This window comes from Lagenorhynchus albirostris, chromosome 10 (genome assembly GCF_949774975.1).
Source record: "Lagenorhynchus albirostris chromosome 10, mLagAlb1.1, whole genome shotgun sequence".
Taxonomy (NCBI): Eukaryota; Metazoa; Chordata; class Mammalia; order Artiodactyla; family Delphinidae; genus Lagenorhynchus; species Lagenorhynchus albirostris.
In genome coordinates, this window is record NC_083104.1 from 102786940 (window position 1) to 102806931 (window position 19992).

A 19992-nucleotide genomic window follows, 5' to 3' on the forward strand; every position below is an offset into this window, starting at 1 on the left:
GAGTCCGCGGCCCCTCGCCCGGCAGCCGCTGGCCACGGCCCGCGCGGCCTGACGGGAAACGTAGTCCGCGGCCGCTCGCAACGGTTCGCGCGGCCTGTCGGGAAATGTAGTCCACGGAGGTTCACTTGGCCGCCGGGGGCAACGGCTCGCGCGGCCTTTCGGGAAGTGTAGTCCGTGGACGTTCTCCCGGCTGCAGTGCGTTCCCTTCCGGCCGGCCTCGCGAGAGGCCAGCGGGTTGCGCGTGCGCAGGCCTATCCTCCGTGGACGGGGCGCCGGCGGAGCCGTGGAAACGCGCCGCGGCTGCGCGAGGGGAGTGGCTTTCCGCACGTGGCGGAGGTCAGGGGGCGAAGGGCAGGGGGCGGAGAAATGGGAGAGACGCGGGACGCGCCGGCGGGGAGCAGGGGTGTACGGAGCAAAGGGAACACGAAGGTCCTCCGGGTGGGCGTGTTCGCCTGGGCGGCGGCGGCTGCGGCCGCCAGAGACAAGGAAAGGGAACCATCCGCCCCAGATTGTTGGCCTTTTACCCGGAACGCGCGCTCGCACACGTGGTGTCTCACGGCCGTTTTGTAGTTAAATGTTAGAAATGGCCGGGCATCTCGAGGCGGCGTCAGGCTCCGCCGCGCGCGCCGCCCCCGGGCCGAGCGACGTCGGGTTGAGTCCCGCGAGGGGTCTGGCCTGGGGCGACGGGATGACCGTCTCTGACACGCGTTCCTGCTTTTCTCTAAACTTCTCCTTCAGAAATGTGACACAAACCTGCATTTTTGGTATTTAAAAGAAGAAAATAGAAGGGGAATGAAAACAGAAGTGAGACAGTTTTAGAAAAGAAGGGACTTTCCTAAAAGTTGACAAAACTGGGATGTTTATTTAATCTGCACAAGAACATCTCCTTGGAACTTACCCAAACGCAGACCCCTAAGGGTTAAATGAGCCTCTTCACATGAGATGATTTTACAAAAAGGAATGCCTCACAAAGAACTAGAATTAGGTAAAAGATAGTATGAAAGGAAAGGGCAAAGGAAGTGTTTTTTTTTCAGTTGATACTGGTTGTGAAGCATGTGTCCCAACCTGCTGGCAAGTGTTGAGAGGACTGAAATCTGACTTTCTGATAGTTTTTCCAACTACGTATGTTAGGCTCAAAAGTAGTATTAGTAGGGGCTTCCCTGGTGGCGCAGTGGTTGAGAGTCCGCCTGCCGATGCAGGGCACGCGGGTTCGTGCCCCGGTCCGGGAGGATCCCACATGCCGCGGAGCGGCTGGGCGCGTGAGCCATGGCCGCTGAGCCTGCGCATCCGGAGCCTGTGCTCCGCAACGGGAGAGGCCACAGCAGTGAGAGGCCCGAGTACTGCAAAAAAAAAAAAAAAAAAGCATTAGTAGAAAAGGTAAGTAAGAATGAGTTGTGGAGTCTTTTATTGTTTGGCCATCATACAATTTGAAATGTAGGATCATGAGCTTTTATATAGCCTTTTACTTATCGCCCAGAGCATCCAGCCCCCGAACTTCACAAAAGCAAGTACTTTGCGAAGAGGTTTGCGGGCGGGGAAAGAAATCTTCTCTCCTTGTCTTAGGGTTATTAGCTCGGGCCCTGTGAATGTAACCGACAAAAGACAGATTAAAAAGAAAAACAGACTTAACATTTGCAGCGCCCCTACACACGGAGTAACTGGTGATGGGCGGGCTTACGTAGCAATTTATCAAAAGAACAAAACATTTGTAGAGAAGCCACAAGACAAAGGAAAAGGACCTTGAGTTTCTAGGGCGGCCAATTGTGGGAAGGCAAATATATGGGAAACTGATGGGAGACAAGAACTAGTTAGTAAAGTTGGTTATGCAGATTCCTCCAGTGCCACCTCTGGGCTGATGAGGGTCTAGAGTTTTCTCCTGTGATTGACTTCTGCCCTTTCTGGTAGATTGGGGGCGGGGGGGACACCTTTGCAAACTTATGTCCTGCTCTTAGGAAGTAGGGAGAGAGCAGCGAGCTTTTCTTGTATCAGCTTCATTGCCTTTAGCTCAATATAACCCTTATGCCACACTGGCACTGTTTGGTGCAGCGTATTCTGCTGCCCACGGTTTGGTGCAGCGTATTCTGCTGCCCACGGTTTGGTGCAGCGTATTCTGCTGCCCACGGTTTGGTGCAGCGTATTCTGCTGCCCACGGTTTGGTGCAGCGTATTCTGCTGCCCACGGTTTGGTGCAGCGTATTCTGCTGCCCATCAGGTCCTAGGGCTGTCCTCAAAATGAGTTGTGAAGGAAAGTGTTACTAAGTATGGAAATATACACCAAGTATAGAAATAGATGGACATGTGGTCTCCTCTAACACAAGCAAAATATTTTAAAATAATGACAACAAACTGGGCAACAACTCTGAAGCTTCCTGAGTCTTTTAATAAATGTAAAGCTTAAAACTTATTTTTTTTTTTTAGAAATGATATATGCTTATTATGGAAAATCTGCTCAGAGATTCTCATTGTTAATATTTCAGCACCCTATTCCAGTCTTTTAAAATGTATTTCAAAAAGAAAAATATATCTCAAGACTACACTGGGTATTTACATATAAATGTAAACCTAATATATATTTTCAAAAGTTTTTCCTGTAATGGGAAAATATTCATTGCATAATATGGAGTAAAAGTTAGAAGATACAAAGCTATATAGTATAATCACATTTTTATACAAGTGTTCTGCTCGTATATATAATATATAAAAGAAAAAATAAGAAAAAGGAAACATATGAAGAAAAGACAAAACTCTCCATACACGTATATGTACTTTACTCCCATGGTGTCATACATGAATAAAATCGCACCATTTGGATAGACTGTGAGGTGAAAGTGCACTGGACTTGCCCTAGAATCTGGGCTTGAGTTGGACATGGTGTGACCTTGGGCGAGCTCCTTCCCCTCCCAGACTCAGCTTCCAAATCTAAGAGGGGAACAGTAACGCCTCCCTCTCAATCTGTTGTGAGAATTAAGTGATCTTATGAATGTAAAGGTGTTTAGTACCGTGCCCAGCACAGAGTAAGCCCTCTATTACTCTGTTTTCCTGAACCCCAGCTCATCCTGCCTGAAGTTCAAAGTTTTCTCCACTAGATGGTGATGGTAGAAAAATAAAATGAGTAAACCATACCAGCCTCTAACCAGATTTAAACTTTCTTTTTAAATCAGCATAAATACAAATAAGTGTAAACTCTGTTATAAGGTTGCAGGAAATGAGTTCAATGTAAAGAAGTAAGCCCTCGGCTTAAGTGTCCTCCGCTAATCCCTCACTGCTTTCTTGTCTTCAGCCGGACTTGGCGCTCTCTTTGAGCCGTGTAACCATGTCTGTTCTCTGCCCCAGAATTGCAATGGGGATGACAGATGCCGCGTGTGGCTCAACTCTCAGATCAGCCATCTATTCAGTGGCCGCCGGGAGAGTCTCAGCCTCGTGCAGGCCCGCGTGCTGCCGTGTAATACGCCTCCTAGTGTTATCGAACCTCAGGCGTCATCTTGGCCCTCGTAATCATACCCAAGGTATGTTGGACATTTTGAGTTCAGTTAATCCCACCATGATGCACATCCCTGCCATCTTTAGTCACCATCCTAAAAGTCAGCCCCACGGCCGTCTGTTCCCCTTCCTGCTTTGGGAGTCCTCTTGCCTAGCCTAACCTCATATGCCTTTCTTTTCCTGACTTTGCCTTGTGTCCCCTGCAGTCTATGCCACGTTTCTATTAACTTTAGTAAATTGAATACGTTTTCTTGCTACTGTAATAAGACTGCCGGATTGTTCTATTTTATTACTGGTCTTACTGGTATAAAAGAAGTGCTTTGACTTTTATAATTTATTTCATATTTGGCTTTTTTGGGGGAAACTCTTTTATTAGTTTTAAGTGATTTTCAATTGATACTCTTTGTACAAAAAGAATACATCTGAACTTTGTCATCAGTTCTTGGCACTGAGCTTCAAAAATCCTTGGAATTTCCTGAGTGACTGGAGAGCCAATGAGGCGACTCCTGGTGGGTCCCCGGAGAGCTTCAGGATGGGAACTGCTCACCAGAAACACCAAGCACACAATTAGAGGTTGGAACTTCAGGCCAGCCATCACTGGGGAGGGGAGGGATGTTGGAGATGGCCTTCAGGCACATGGCCGGTGATTTAATCAGTCATGCCTGCGTAGTAGAACCCCAGTAAAACCTCCGGACACCAACGCTGGTGGAGCTTCCTGGTTGGTGAATATGGCAGTGGGGGTGGGACGAGCCCTGTCGCCATGCAGAGGGCATGGAAGCTGCGTCCGGGATCCTCCAGACCTCGTGTTATGTGCATCCTTTGTTAAAAAACTGAAATGTTTTTCAGTGAGTTCTGTGATTTCTTCCAGGGAATTATCAGACCTGAGGCGGGGGGGTTGTGGGACCCCCATCTTTGTAGCCGGTTGGTAGGAGTGCTGGTCCCTGAGCCTTGAGGCTGGAGTCTGAAATGGGTCATTACTGTGAGGACTCTGCCCTGATCCGTGGGCTCTGATGCTAACTCTGGTAGGTGGGCGTCAGAGCGGAATCAAATTGCAGGACACCCAGCTGGCGTTGGAGAGTTGGAATCAGAACAGTGCTTTTCCTCTTTCCAACACATTTATCTATTATTTTGTTTTCTTTCTGAATTTCATTGGCCAGTACTAGTTATTATTACACTGTTGGAGAAAGCAGGTCTCTTTACCTTATAAAGTGAACAGTGAAGTGACAGAGCCAAAGTTCTACTTCAATCCCTGACTTTAAAAAACTTCTAGTAAAATAGAGAAAGGTACCTCCTTAACGTGATGGTTTTTGTTTTGTTTTTCCTCAAACTGGCAGCCACCATCATATTTAATGATGAAAACACTAAAGATATTCGTCGTTTCTTCCCACACTTCTCACCCTGGAGAGCTTTCCAGTCCTTTGCTGCGTCTGCGTTACTACTTACTCCTCAGTTTAGAGAAGTCCTGTTAATTGTCCCTGACCCTCCAGGCTGGTTTGGTCCCTTTGCTCATTTGACACCTTGTCTGTCCCTTATGACAGCTGCCTCATAGTATTATAACTGCCCATTGCATGTCTGTTTCCACTCCTGCCCAGCTTCCATTATAGGACAGTGCAGGCCCCATGCCTGACACGTAGGGAGTGCTGGGCTGGGCTTGAACGGGACCCGTGACTGGCAGGTGTCAAGTGCAGGCTTCACCCTTTCCCCTGAGGTTCACAGCAGGAGCATTCTGTTTCTTCCAGAAAGACCACCTGAATGGGGCTTTTAGTTACGGAAAGATGAGATGAAGACTTTCTGCCGACATGGAGATATTTAGAGAACCCTTCCATAAAGAGAAAGGGCACTTTTTGGGAGGCGAGACTAAGATGGTCTCCTAGGAACAGTGGAGAATTGCCACTGGGAGGAAAGACTGGGTTGCTCTGGGGAGAGATGGATTTTTCATAGAAGGAAGAAGAGAAAGTGGAGGGTGAGCCGTGACATCCGTTTCCTTCTTGTCCATCAAACTGAATTTGAAACCCTACGGGGAGAGGGCTGAAGACCAGAAGATGAGCTGATGTTCTGGGCAGGAATCTAGATCTGGAGGACCCAGCAGCGCTGCGTTGGAGGGGAGGCGACATCCCCTAGTTCTGCCCTCCCCTGCTCAGACCCTGGTGCTCGCACCGAGGCCTCATCATCAGTGCCGGCGCCCAGGCTTCTTCCAGGAGGGTCTTGACCATGGTCTTCGCCTGGCAGGGCAGGGGGACCCTGCAGACACACGTGAGGACTGCAGCCCACAGAACAGCTTGCAGCACATTTCAGCAACTCTTCGAGGAATTTCCAGAAATGAGTCGGGGATACACTGGGAGCTGCTAAGCGACTGGGTAGTAGAATGAGGCAAGGGTAAAGAGGATCTCAGAGATGTTGTTGAAGAAGCGTATTAGAAGTTAACGTGGAGTTCAACAGGTGATCCCGTCCGAACTGAATAAGTGAGAGAGAAAAAGCGAACCTTGGTTTCTACCTTACACCACAGGCAAAAACTAATTCAAGATGGCTCATAGGCCTTGATGTAAAAGCTAAAAGTATGAAGCTTCTACAGGGAAATGTGGAAGAATATCTTCATGGCTTTGGGGTACGTGAAGGTTTCTTAGTGAGGGCGTAAACAGCACTGATCATTAAAAATATACATATGAATATATATATATAAATTGAACTTAATTAAAATTTTTAAAACATCTGCTCTTCAGGAGACATCTGTGAGGATGGAATATTACTCAGCCATAAAAAGAAATGAAACTGAGTTATTTGTAGTGAGGTGGATGGACCTAGAGTCTGTCATACAGAGTGAAGTAAGTCAGAAAGAGAAAGACAAATACCGTATGCTAACACATATATATGGAATCTAAAAAAAAAAATGTCATGAAGAACCTAGGGGTAAGACAGGAATAAAGACACAGACCTACTAGAGAATGGACTTGAGGATATGGGGAGGGGGAAGGGTAAGCTGTGACAAAGCGAGAGAGTGGCATGGACATATATGCGCTACCAAACGTAAAATAGATAGCTAGTGGGAAGCAGCCGCATAGCACAGGGAGATCAGCTCGGTGCTTTGTGACCACCTAGAGGGGTCGGATAGGGAGGGGTGGGAGGGAGGGAGACGCAAGAGGGAAGAGATAATGGGAACATATGTATATGTATAACTGATTCACTTTGTTATAAAGCAGAAACTAACACACCATTGTAAAGCAATTATACTCCAATAAAGATGTTTAAAAAAAAAAAAGACATCTGTGGGAAAATGAAAACACAAGCCATAGTCTGAGAGAAAATATTTGTAATACATATATCCGCACAGGACTCATTTCCGGAGTATATAAAGAATTATTGCAACTCAATAAGAAGAAAAAATACCTCCATTTTTAATCTTTTTTTTAACATCTTTATTGGAGTATAATTGCTTTACAATGGTGTGTTTGTTTCTGCTTTATAACAAAGTGAATCAGCTATACGTATACATATATCCGCATATCCCCTCCCTCTTGTGTCTCCCACCCTCCCTATCCCACCCCTGTAGGTGGTCACAAAGCACCGAGCTGATCTCTCTGTGCTGTGCGGCTGCTTCCCACTAGCTATCTATTTTAAATTTGGTAGTATATATTAGTCCATGCCACTCTCTCACTTCGTCCCAGCTTACCCTTCCCCCTCCCAACACCTCCATTTTTAAATGGGCAAAAGGTATAAAAGAATACTTCACAAAAGAAGATATATGGAAAGAAAAACACATGAAACAGGCACAGTGAAATGCACATTAAAACCACGGTGAGATGCCACTACACTCCCTCTGGAATGACTGAAAATAAAAAGACTGACAACATTACATGTTGGCAAAGACAAGGCACAGTTGGAACTCAAAGCATTGCTTGTGAGAACATAAAATGGGAAAATCATTTTGGAAAATCATTTGGCAGTTTTCTTAAAAAGGGAAACACACCCTTGCCATGTCATCCAGTAATTCTGTTCCCAGAGAATTTACCCGGGAGAGATGAAAACATGTTCAAAGTGTGTCCACAAAACGGGTTGTATGCAAATGGTTAGCGCAGGCTTATTCATAATAATCCCAGACTGCAAACACTGCAAACGCCCATCAACAGCGAATGGAAAAACAAAGTTTGGCTTACTCATATAGTGGAATTCTACTTGGTAAAAAAATTAAACTGCCGACACACAGAGCAATGATAAATCTTAGAAACATTGTGCTGAATAAAGGAAGTCAGACACAAAACAGTGTATGTGTTGTATGATTCCAGTTATGCGAAATTCTAGACCAGGCAAAGCTAATCTGTAGTGTAGAAATTATATCAGTGGGTGAAGGGATGGGGATTATTGGTGGCCAGGGCATGAGGGAGTTTTTGGCTAGTGATAGAAATGTGGTATAAATTGAGGAGATGGTTACACCATTATATGCATTTATCAAAACTCATCAAACTGTACCTTTAAAATGGGTGCAGTTTATTTATGTAAATTATATCTCAATAAGATTGATTTTAAAAACCACAGCAAGATCCTATTTCCTGCCCATAAGAATGACCAAAATTCACGTGACTGTCAATACCAAATGTTAACAAGGGTGCAGAGCAGCTGGAACGCTCACGCATTGCCGGCGCATTGCTGGTGCAAGCCTAAAATGGGCTCTTTGAAAAACTTGTTGATTTCTTATAAAATTAAATATTCACCTGCCCTATGACCCATCAATTGTACTCTTAGGTATTTACCCCAAAGATATGAGACCATATGTATAAAAAGTCTTGTAGAAGAATGTTTATAGAAGCTTTATTTGTAATAGCAAAACAAACAAACAAAAAAACCTGGAAACAATGTAAATCTGCAGGTGATAGATAAACAGATTGTGGTCTGTGAAATGCTACATTAAATTAGAAGAGGATGAACTGGAGATACATGCAAAACCACACATGATTCTCATAAATATTATGTTGAGTGAATGAAACCAGACACAAAGAGCACAGATGGTGAGTCCATTGGAAGGAAGTTCAAGAACAGGCACGTCTAAGGAAACTGGAGTGTTAGAAATCGGTGTTGCTGAGACAAGGGCATTGACTGAAAGGGGGCATAACGGAAATGTTCTGCATCCTGGCTGCGATGTTGGTTAATTAGGGACACACATTTCTCAACACCATCGAACTGTAGATCCGAGCTCTGTGCATTTCACTGTTAGCAAATTTCACCTCAATTAAAAAAAAATTAATTCAAGGGGTTTCCATTTCCAATAATGGCAGCTAGGAACTTCAGATCAACACAAGTAACTGATGAAAACACGTAAAAATGCTGAAGCAAATGGTTTAGAAATCTTAAAAGTATCAGAGACCTGATAAAAATAGGAACTACCTGGCAAAAATCCAAAGGAATCCAAATCCAAACAGGCCAGAGGGACCTGAGCGCAAGAGTTCCTTTTGCCCCGAGGGCTTTTGCTAATTCTGCGCACCGTGGGCCTGGCCTTGGGTGGCCTCTGCAGGCGAGGTGACAGTCATGAGCCCAGGGTCTACCTGAGCCAGGGGTCTGACCTCAAGCGGAGGGGCCTAATAGATGTCCCTTCGTGAAGCTGGTACCCGGGGGGCGGCGCCTCCTGGCAAGGCTACCCAGAAGTAAACCTACCCCAACAACTACTTCCCTGAGCTACCACACTCATTTTTTTTCTGACATTGTTAAATATTCTTCTGCACACGACTTAATGGAAGCATAACGTTCTTTCTTATGGGAGAACCACAGCTATTCAATCAACTTGGACTTAGGCTTTATTTCAACGTTTTAAATGTAGTAAATAATGTCATCGTGTATTACTTCAAAGATAATATTTTACAATTCTATTTCTTAGGGGCAAAAGTCTTAGAAATGCAAATGGGGTCAAAGAGAATGCCAACTTGCCCTCCCTAAAGATGAGGGCATTTACATTCCAACCAGAAATGTAGGAGCGTGCCACCCTGTGCCCTCCCAGGCTTCATTTATGCTGAAAGTGTTTCCCATATACGAGCTGGGACTTACAATGCCCTTTTACCATTTTACCAGCTGCCATGGTCCTTTTGTAGCACGAAACATCAATACTTTTGAATATGTAGCATAAAACCTAAAAACCTATTATGAACCATTACATAATAGCCAAATTTATCTTCTACCTAAAGATACAACTTTTACCTTTAATAAGAAATAACCCAAACCTGAGAGTATGTGGAGTTTTCACCCACCTCCCCTTCAGCCACTATTACCCTCTCTGCTGTAGCATTTCCCCATGGAAAATTTCTCTACTGAACCTTACCCTCTTGGGAAAAGCAGGCCAACATTTGGTCAGAAGAGCATGTCTTGGGCTTTGCACTTCTGTAATTTCATGCCTTGTTCCTGTCATAAGCTTCTTCTAGCTCCTAAAATTCACTTCCAATTTAGAAGGTAGAAAAGCATTCTCAAGAAGGGAAACATAAATATACCCTTCCTCAAATTCCAACTGGAAAAAAAAATGATGATTCATGCTGTAGAATGGAATGTTTTAAATTTGGGCATGAATGCTCTCACTTTTCCCAATTGTTTAGAACAATCTCAACAGAAGCATGAAGTTTACCTTACAGCAGGCATTTTATTTTGTTCTTACATTTTTAGGCTTAATGAATTAATGGGAGGGAGGTACATTTGTGTAATGGGGGAAGGATCAGAGAGAATCCTATGGTGCTGGGTTGGAATTAGGAAACTATAAGAATGAACTCAGGATTTAAAAAAATTATATTTCCAGCTCTGTCCACTGCAAGGACTAGAAGCAATGACACCCCAGCAGCAAAGAGCACTCCCATTGCCCTGGTCTTGGTTTCTAAATACCATTCTTCCCTAAGAGGAGCCAGGGCTTCTCTGAGAAATGGCAGATTCTAGAAACAGGGCAGGAAAATTACATGGTGAGCTTTGAACATCTCATTATGCCAGAAAGCAAGGAAGTGCGCCCCCAAACAATAGTGATATGTCAGAAGTACAGAGGCTCCCACTGACCAAATCTGGGACAGTTTGAGCATCCACATGACTGACACGGGGAATGTGTGTCACGTTTAGAAATGATACTAAACAGGGACGGGGATCCGGATGGGCTGGAGCGCTCTTCTTAATAGAATATAATACCAGTTACTAAATGTAGAAAATCATACAATTAGAGAATTACCACTGAACAATCACTGTGGTAATAACTGATTCATGCAAGAATGGATACTAAAGTCATGGAGTGATAGACTGTTGTGGAACAGGATACCCATAAAAATCTCATAGGTTCCTTATTAATTACAAAAGAAATAAGGGTAACTTTACTGTGGGGAAATCTGGCAGACACCATCTGAATCAGGATACCAAATTATATGAATCGTGACACAAGCTACATCACGTACCACCTACTGAGACATTCCCAGAAAGACGCACCATCACTGATGTGGTTTTCATGATTAGAGGTTTACCTGGTTCCAAATATGAAGAAACAATCAGGCAATTCAAATTGAGGGATATTTTATGAAGAAATTGGTCTGAAGTCTTCAAAAATATCAGTGTCATGAAAGGTTAAAAAAAAAAAAGACTGGGTTATTGCTCCTTGAATAGATAAAAAGAGACTAAAAAGACATCTCAACGAAATGTGCTTGTGTGATTTTTGGTTGGCTCCTGTCTTTGTTCTCAAGGAGACATATGCCAATGTATTTAGGGATAAAGTTTCACAAGGTCTGTAACTTACTCTCAGAAAAGAGAGAGACAGCAAATATTGAAAACATAAACATTTGGTGAGTCCACGTGCAGGGTGTATCGATATTCATTGTACTGTTCATGCAAATTCTCTGCAGGTTTTAAGTTCTAAAAAAATAATTCAGAGAAAAGGAAACATATCTAACAAAAATTATATAGAAGTCGTATGAGCTTTGGAAACGTATTTATGAATTTATGAATAGGATTGCACCGTGTACTTTGTTCCTATTGAATATCACACATGGTTTCTAAGCAGTATATTAACTCAGTGACATGTATTTACATTTTACAAGAAAGTAAAAAAGGCTATAATTAGATGAACAAATTGTGCAACCATTATAGAAGTAATGAACAGAAAACACTGTTTAGTACTTCTGAGGAGACTCATTTTTAAATGGCCCCAGCTATATTTTTATCTAATTGTTTTCAATCCTCCTATTTTATTTTCATTTTTTATTACACAAAATTTAGCTACTTACTCACTGTCACTTGGACATTCTACGGGTCTAATATCAGCTAGGTTGTAAGCAAGTCTGAATGTTCCGTAACGTCACTGTCCTGCCTTGGAGTTTCCTATCTCCAAATAGAAAGTAAGAGGTAGAAATTAGTTTTAAATTTCTGTTCATTTTCTACTAATTACAAAATCATACACTATGTGGTATTCCTACCCAGAGAAGAGAAGAGTGAGAGTCTTAACTCTTTCCCACTCACCGTTTCCTCTTCCTTTTCTCTGGCCCCAGGTGACCCGGCAAGCGTCGGGTATGATTTATGACTGCTTGGATCCAGCCTGGGTCATCTGGAACAGCCGGCCATAAACTGTTCACTGGTGCTTTTCTTTCTTCTTTTAACAAGTTTACCTTTCATTATTCATATTACTGGGTTTTCTGCTTTCTTAATTACTTTATTGAAATGTAATTTACGTATCATAAAATTCACCCATCGTAAGTGTACAATTCAACTACGTGTTTGGAAACTTAATGAGTTGTTCAAAATGTTTTTGAACCTTTCCATCACCCCAATATGATTCTGTTTACAGTTAATGCCTGTTCCTGCTCTCAGCCTCAGGCAACCTAAATCTACTTCCTGTGTCTATAGATGTGCCTTTTCTGGACATTCCATGCAAATGGAACTTTACAGTATACGGTCTTTGTTTCTGGCTTTTTTCTCTTAGCACAATGTTTTTGTTTATCCAGCTTGTAGCAGGGATTAGTGCTTCATTCCTTTTTATCGTTGAGTAGTATTGCATTTGAGTGGATGTATCAATTACCTTTCTCCATTCACTGAATCCATTGCTGGACATTTGGGTGGTTTCCAGTTTGGGGCTGTTGTGAATAATGCAGCTGTGAACATTTGCATGGGAGGCTTTGTGTGTTCAAATGTTTTCATTTCTCTTGGGAAGATACCTGGGAGAAGAATTGTTAGGTCATATGGGGAATAACTTTTTAAGGAACTATTTCCCAAGGCAGCTGCACCATTTTACACTCCCTCCGACCTTTGTGCTGAGAGTTCCCGTGACTCCACACCCTTACCAGCATTTCCCTTCTGCTGCCTTTTTATTATAGCTCTTCTGGCGGGTGTGAAATGTTATTTAATTGTGATTTTAACTTTCATGTCTCTAATGACAGATTTCGGAGCATTTTTTATGTGCATATTAACTTCTTTTATTTATCTTCCTTGGTAAGCTAGTCTTCAAATCTCTTGTCCATTGTAAAATTGGGTTGTCATCATATTGTTGATTTGTAAGAGTTTGCTTCAGGATATGAGTCGTTTATCAAATATCAAAATCGTTTATCAAAATGATTTCACAGTATTTTCTCCAAGTCTGTAGCTTGTCTTTCCATTTTCCTATGGTGTCTTTTGAAGAGCAGATTTTGAATTTTGGTGAAGTGCAGTGTATCAGTTTTTGCTCTCACCAATCATACTCAGTGGTGCTCTTTGAAAGGAAGAAAATTCAGTAGCTATGTGGATAACAGGGATGCCTTTCACCTGCATTTTGGTGTTTGTGAAGATTGCTCACTTGTGTGTGTAGACGTTTAAGAACCCTTGTTCTGAGACATTCCGAATGCTGTGCACACGCAGAAACCATTAGCATTGTCCAGGCTGCTTTGGACGCCGACCAGCACACACAGGCACTGGCAATGCCTGCCTCGCCCGCTCCTATGACAGCACGGTCTCTTGCTGGTCAATGTCCCTTGAAAAGCATCACAATTTCTATGGCTCTGTGGAATGCTGTTTTCCTGAGGTTAGTTTTGTTTTTTTTTTTTTGTTTTTTTTTTGCGGTACACGGGCCTCTCACTGATGTGGCCTCTCCGGTTGCGGAGCACAGGCTCCGGACGCGCAGGCTCAGCGGCCATGGCTCACGGGCCCAGCCGCTCCGCGGTACGTGCGATCCTCCCGGACCGGGGCACGAACCCATATCCCCTGCATCGGCAGGCAGACTCTCAACCACTGCGCCACTGGGGAAGCCCCTGAGGTGAGTATTTTTAAAAAAGGTTTGCAATTCCAGAATATGAGGGCAATCCAGGAAGAGTACCGCTGGGGCTGCTTCTAGCCTCACTGTGAATTTTTCCACGCCTTAGAGCGGGGGTCCCCGTTAGGAACGGGGCCGCACAGCAGGAGGTGAGTGGCGGGCGAGCGAGCGAAGCTTCATCTGCCACTCCCCATGGCTCCCCATCGCTCGCGTTTCTGCCTGAACCCTCCCCCACTATCCGGGTCCCTGGAAAAATTGTCTTCCACGAAACCCATCCCTGGTGCCAAAAAAGGTTGGGGACCGCTGCCTTAGAGCATCTTGAAAGATGTTCCAGTGATTTTATGGGTATGGACAGAGGGTGCTGAGGCTAGGTGGGTAGACCACAGTGGGTATGCATGCACTACCTGTTCTTCTTGGTGGTCAGTATTGTACCAGGCTGCTTGTCCTCTGTGCCGCCAGAAGCTAGAAATAGTGTGACACAGCAGAACTGCACTTCTGTCGTTTAATATTAGAAGACAAGTAGCACGGGTTCTTTTAATTGACTTTTCCTTTAGGACAAATAGACATAATTAAAAACCTTCTCTCTAGTAATCAATTGACAGATGCTTATTGAATACATATTGTGCTTGAAACTTATCTGCGTGTGATGACTTCCAACCTGGACCTCTCCCCTGAAGCCTAGATTTCTATATCACAACCTGTTCAACTCGGACGTCTAATAGACCTGTCAAACACTGAGGGCCTGACTTTTCCCCCCAGAGTTACTCCTCCCATGACCTTCTCCATCCCAGTCAATGTCAACTCTCCTTCACGTGCTCAGGAAAAGAGATGGAAAGTCATCCTTGCCTACCATCTTTCCTTCACTCCCTGTATCCAATCCATCATAAATCCTAGAGTTTCTAAATGGAATATGAAATCCTGGATGAGATTCCAACAGAGAAAAGGGACATTAGGGAAGAACTCATTAAGTCTGAATAAAGTGTGGAGTTGAGTTCATAATAATGTATCAGCATTGATTCATTCATTGTGACAAGTGTACTATACCCATGTAAGAGGTTAAAAATCCGGGAAATTGGGTGCAGAGCATAGGGGGACTCTCTGCTATCCTTTCACTTTTTACCTTTTCTGTAGACCTTAAACTACTCTAATATAAAAAAAATTATTAAGGAAATATGCAAAGGAGCAGTTTCTGCTGACTTCTAGCTGATTAGAGCCTGCGGCTGGTTTGCTGGAGCCGAGGGGACAGAAAGTCTGCTTCCACTGATTGGATGGTCTGGGTAGAGGGTACTGTCAAATTAGCCAAAGGCCATACACATGGTTTTCTTTGGGTGTGGGGATTGGTCACCTAATCAGTACTTTTTCACAGTTTAATTACTCCGAGGAAAATTGATAACCTCAAATAAGTTCAGTCTTTTCATAACAATTGTGTCACATAATTTATCTTTCACAAATACATAATATTGTTTAGGTGTTCTTCCTGAAGAGCAAAGTTCTCTAATCCTAGAAAAATACCTAACGTTTGGCTTTTTAAAGATCTTGCTATAATTCTTTATATGCTACTCAAAATGAAAACGTATTTTTATTTTATATGGAATACATTGATCTGAATTAAAAATAAGGACTTTTTTTTGGAAAAGCAAGAGGGCACTAGAGACTGGTGTTGGGTTAGGGAGTGGAGGGGTTGGCAAAGGCTCTGAAGAGGTGAAAGCTAAAGAATTGCAGGATCGCTTGTATTATTAGTTTGATTTTCTGGGGAATCAAGGCTTTATGCAACTTCAGGAAATCCAGGCATCCGCTGCTGTTGGGATCAGGCAGGTGGTTTGCCGGCACTGGATTCTCTTTCCTTGGCCCGTGATGGAAGGCAGGGGAAGGCAGAGTGCCGCTTGTAGGGAGAGTTTATTATTGTTCTTGTGACTCCCCTTCATGCCTGTGCCTTTGAACTTTCCCTGCAGCTGTAAACAGCTGGAGATGTTGCAAATAATTTTAAGGACTTGCAGAGTGCTTTGGCCATCAGAAGCTCTCTCCCACTGTAGTTGGTTGTGTTCAAAGTGTAAGGTGGGCAAAAAAGGTGGCTGTGCGGTTCCCTCACCTAAACCCTCTGGCTGGAAGCATGCCCCAAATGCCGAGTCTGAAACGGGCAGGAGAGCGGGGCGTCTGATGGCAAAGACAAATGCAGCGTTGTAGTCCTGAGTGTGTTGCCACCCTGACGGGACAAGAAGGTGAAGGTGATATTTCATCCACTGTTACGGTCTGTCCTCTCCTTACCTGACCTCTGAAATGGAGCCGTCAGCTTTGAAAAGCCTGGTGTCTAAAATTAATATTCTTCCCCATCTGACTAAGAAGGCAACAGCTGAGCAACATGAGATCAAGGACCATCTGAGTTTAAACAGGGGCTCAAAGTGGCATTTGAGAGAGAGGATACTTCCTCTCAGAGTGGACACTTGTCTTTTCAGAAGACTTACTCTGACAGTGAGTCAAGACTTTTACTAGGGAATTGCACAGTTGTTTTGAACTCTGCAAACTCCCTTTTATCTGCTGGAACTTATACTCTGCACTTGGAATGGTCTGGACCCCAGCATGTCCTCCTATAAATGGTAATTACTCTTATTTTCTGTCTTTCTACATCACCTTAAACGACAAGTTGTACCAAACTCCGGGTAGAGCTTAACGTTTAATATTTTCTCTGCAAAATTTTTATATCTTGGACCCAAGCTTTTGTTTTAATATGTTAATTTTATGTGGCTTCCTGAGCCAACTTGAATACCATCTACAATTACATATTAGATTTTAGTTGTAGTTTGTCTTAGACGTAGTCATGAAATCCTTATTTTAATAATAACTGTTTTCAGGGCAACTTGTAAGAACACTGATGACGGTCTATGGTGTATTTTACAGAGCTCTGGCTGACCCTGCTTACATTTGAGTGTGTTTAAATGTAAGGTCTTTGTGTGGTTCAGTAGAAGTTTGTAGAGCATTGAATTTTAAATAATTTGTAACTCAAGGTATTATTTTTACTAGCTTAGTTGAGAAAATGAAAGACGACGTTTTGTGGAGCTAATTACAGATGATTTCAAATTGAGAAAAAGCTGGAAGAAGCAATTTCCAGAAAATCTCCAGCAGGGGGCCTCAGGAGGGAACTGGCCACAAGTTCTCATCGGTCTCCCCTGATGATCAGGAGATGCACAGGCACATACATCGCGTGGGTCTTCAGTATCAGAGCAGTAGAACATGTATCACCTACATTCGTAAGGGAGGTATTTCAAGGAAAGCACAAGAGTGTGAAGTCTTTGGTACTTAGCTGCTAATGAGGATGCAAAGAAAGGTATCTGGGAATCTTAATCTGTGTGAGAGGATTATTAGGAAACAAAGTTCTTTTTAAAATAAGCACCAAACATTTTAAGATGTAGGCAGAGAGGGGCTCTGGAAATGGCTCATTTGGTGGAGAGCACTCCTCCGAGGGCACAGAATTCCCGGGGGGAGCACCAGAGAGCCCCTTCCTTACACAGCAAGCCCTTCCCACCAGGGCCAGGAGGAGCAAAACCAGCAAATCCAGTTAAACCCAGAGAAACTTTGTATCCCATACTTGTACCAGCCACTTAACATAAACTTAACATAAACAGTTATTTTAGGTAATGAGGGAAAATTGTAGTTGCCCAGTGAAACTTAAGGTGGCGTCTTACTGTTTGCTTTTGTAGAAAAAAGTGGGGAAAGAAACCTTTTTCCTTTCAGAGTTCCAGCATTTGAAACTCAGTATTGATATTTGCATTTCTCTTCCTAATTTTGGGTCCCTTCTGTTTAAATAGAAGCGACTTCTAAATTCCCAGTGGTCATTTTCCCACAGAGTCAAATGTGTGAGTCGGTGATGAGAACTCTGTTTCTCCTCCTTGCAGTCAAGGGGAAGGCAGACTCAGAAGTCACGACTGCGTCCTGATTTACAAATCGGAGGCGGAGGGGCACGAACACCACACACCAGACAGGAACTTAGTCGGACTCACCACCAAGATGCTGAAAGTGAAGCGGCTGGAAGAAATCAGCACGTGTTACCACAGTGACCAGCTGGAGAAAATGGCCTTTTTTCAGTGCATGGAAGAGGTGGAGAAAGTGAAGTGTATTCTGGAAGAAAGTTCTAGTGAACAGGATTCGAGATCTGGGAAGAGTGAGGTAACTGTGCTAATTTAGTCTCCTGAAAAGTGTCAGTTCTACTTTATCTTTTCTCACATAAAGCAATACCTGTCGCCATTTATACGACCGTTTTCTGACTCTGTTTGGTCACTTGTGTAGAGTTAAGGAAACTTCATGAACAGGCAAATTTCCATTTGTTTCATGGAGGTTTGCATATCGGCGGGTGTCGGAAGTCAAACTTCCATTTGCTTCATGGCGGTTTGCGTATCGGCGGGTGTCGGAAGTCATTCGGAGGCCTTTGAACGTGCACCTCTCCCTTGCAGGCAGCTCCTCAGCCCGGTGGCTGGTCTACAGGTTACGATGGTGAACGTATGGAAACACACATTTCTTAGGAAGGATGGTTTAAAAGGATGGGTTTGGGCATGAAATCCAGAGAAGCACTGCGAGGGCCACAATTGCCCTGCAGAAGTTTCTAATTTCTTCAGGACCCTGAGGTCCTCGCTGTTGACAGTGGCGGTCAGAGTCAGGGACAAGCCCTTGCCGACGGCACACCTCGTGCAGAGCCCCATTCTGGCCACTTGCTCTTTGGGGCAGTTACTAAACCAGCCCAGGGGCTGCCTGTCTGAATAGTGGGGCCGTAGCTGTTGGAACATTGAATGTATGCAAAGCACGCAGCACAGGCTCTGTCACCAGGGTAGGCGCTCAGTAGGTGTCGGCCAGCAGCACCCCGTCCCCTGTCTGAGCTCGCTGGGTCTCCCTCACCATCCACGGAGCACCCTTCCTGCCCGCCTGGCGTGGGCCTCGCTCTAGCACCTGCAGTTGTTTGGAACTTGTTTGTCACCCTTCTCTGGATGCCCTCCTCAACCTCAGGACTTCACCTCACTCCACCTTGCATTCTTGGCTGCTTTCCTGGTCACGGCACCGAATAGGCCCCAAGAATGTTTGCGGAACAAACAGGTCTATTTACGTGAGTCCTGCATTCTGGTTGAGGGCTGGGGGTCATCATTTTCAATAATCAGAGCAAGTGATTCTTAGGTCGGTTTGGGATACGTCCCTCTTTGTCTGGCTACTGTTGTGAAAACCCCTGTCCAGGTAGGAAGGGCATTTCTAACGATGCAGTAGACAATGAACTAAAGCTGTTAGATGTAAGGGGCGGAGGACTCTTTTCATCGTGAATGTGTAAAATGTACTGGATAGAAGAAACGAGTCAGGTGGAAACGTGGGTGTTTTGAGACTCCACGTTCCTGATGAGCTAACATCTTGTTCAGCAAACACCAAGAAGAAACTTCCACGGGCAAAATTTAAGTCAGATATGAGGGCTTCCTCATTAGAGCTGCTTACAATACAAATGAATACAAATGAATGAAATCTTCTGTTCACTGATTTCTGTAGAACAGAGGAGACACAATATTCTTACAGGATGACTGTGAAATAACCAACTACTGGCAATAGTTTCTACGAATTTGATTATGTTTCCAGGACTGTTTTTCTTCAGGTTCCGTGATATAATTTTTGTAAGTAGAGGCCGTATCTTTAAAGAGCGAAATGGTGCTTAGCAGAAACATGAACATTTTTAGGAAGAATTGTTTTTGTGATGAACCGCTCCAGAATATTAGAAATCAAATGACTGGGAGGTTAAATATTTTAGGATATTTTTGAGGGAAGCACTGAGAATGTTGTTCCTCGGAGACCCTAGAAGAACGTCCTTTGTGATTGGTCTGATGTCCCCTGTGTCACCTGGGCCCTGGTGTGGACCCTGCGGTCACTGCTGTGTGGAAGGTGGGGAGGAATGACCGTGTGTCCCATTCAGTTTCTTCTTGGTAAATGGCTCAAGGCCCAGAGATGTCGGCAATCTCCCCGGCTCTCTGTCTCGCCTTGTGGAGGACGGATGGGCACATGGTCGGGAGGTGCGGAGCTCTTCTCTCTGTGTCTGCCAAGGCCCAGGCCCCGGCCCCAGAGGCCCTCGCTCGCCCAGTGGGTGGATGCACGGGCGGCCAGCAGGCCTCGCAGGGGTGGGCAAGGAGGGCCTTCCAGCGGCTCGGATGTCCTCCGGAATGCAGACGGAGCTGGACTGACTCGGCTCAGTCTCCTGCTGGGCCACGGGAGATCTTCCCAACACCACACCCTCCTCCCAGGAACCATAAAAATGCTCGCATCATTTTCCCACCTGGCCCCCTT

At 44.3% G+C, this 19992-nt stretch overlaps 1 protein-coding gene across 2 annotated transcripts in view; it reads left to right on the forward strand.

The window, feature by feature from the left end:
- Positions 1-15416: 15416 nt before the first annotated feature.
- MYLK4 (myosin light chain kinase family member 4) overlaps positions 15417-19992 on the forward strand; it is a 77943-nt gene continuing 73367 nt past the window's right edge. The window contains exons 1-2 of one of the 2 annotated variants that reach the window (XM_060163823.1): positions 15417-16286; positions 17583-17853. In XM_060163823.1, the coding sequence (XP_060019806.1) occupies positions 16270-16286; positions 17583-17853 (288 nt within the window). In that variant the 5' untranslated portion in view covers positions 15417-16269. Of the gene's footprint in view, positions 16287-16636; positions 16892-17582; positions 17854-19992 lie in introns of those variants that run through there. The other variant, XM_060163824.1, reaches the window with a different exon arrangement.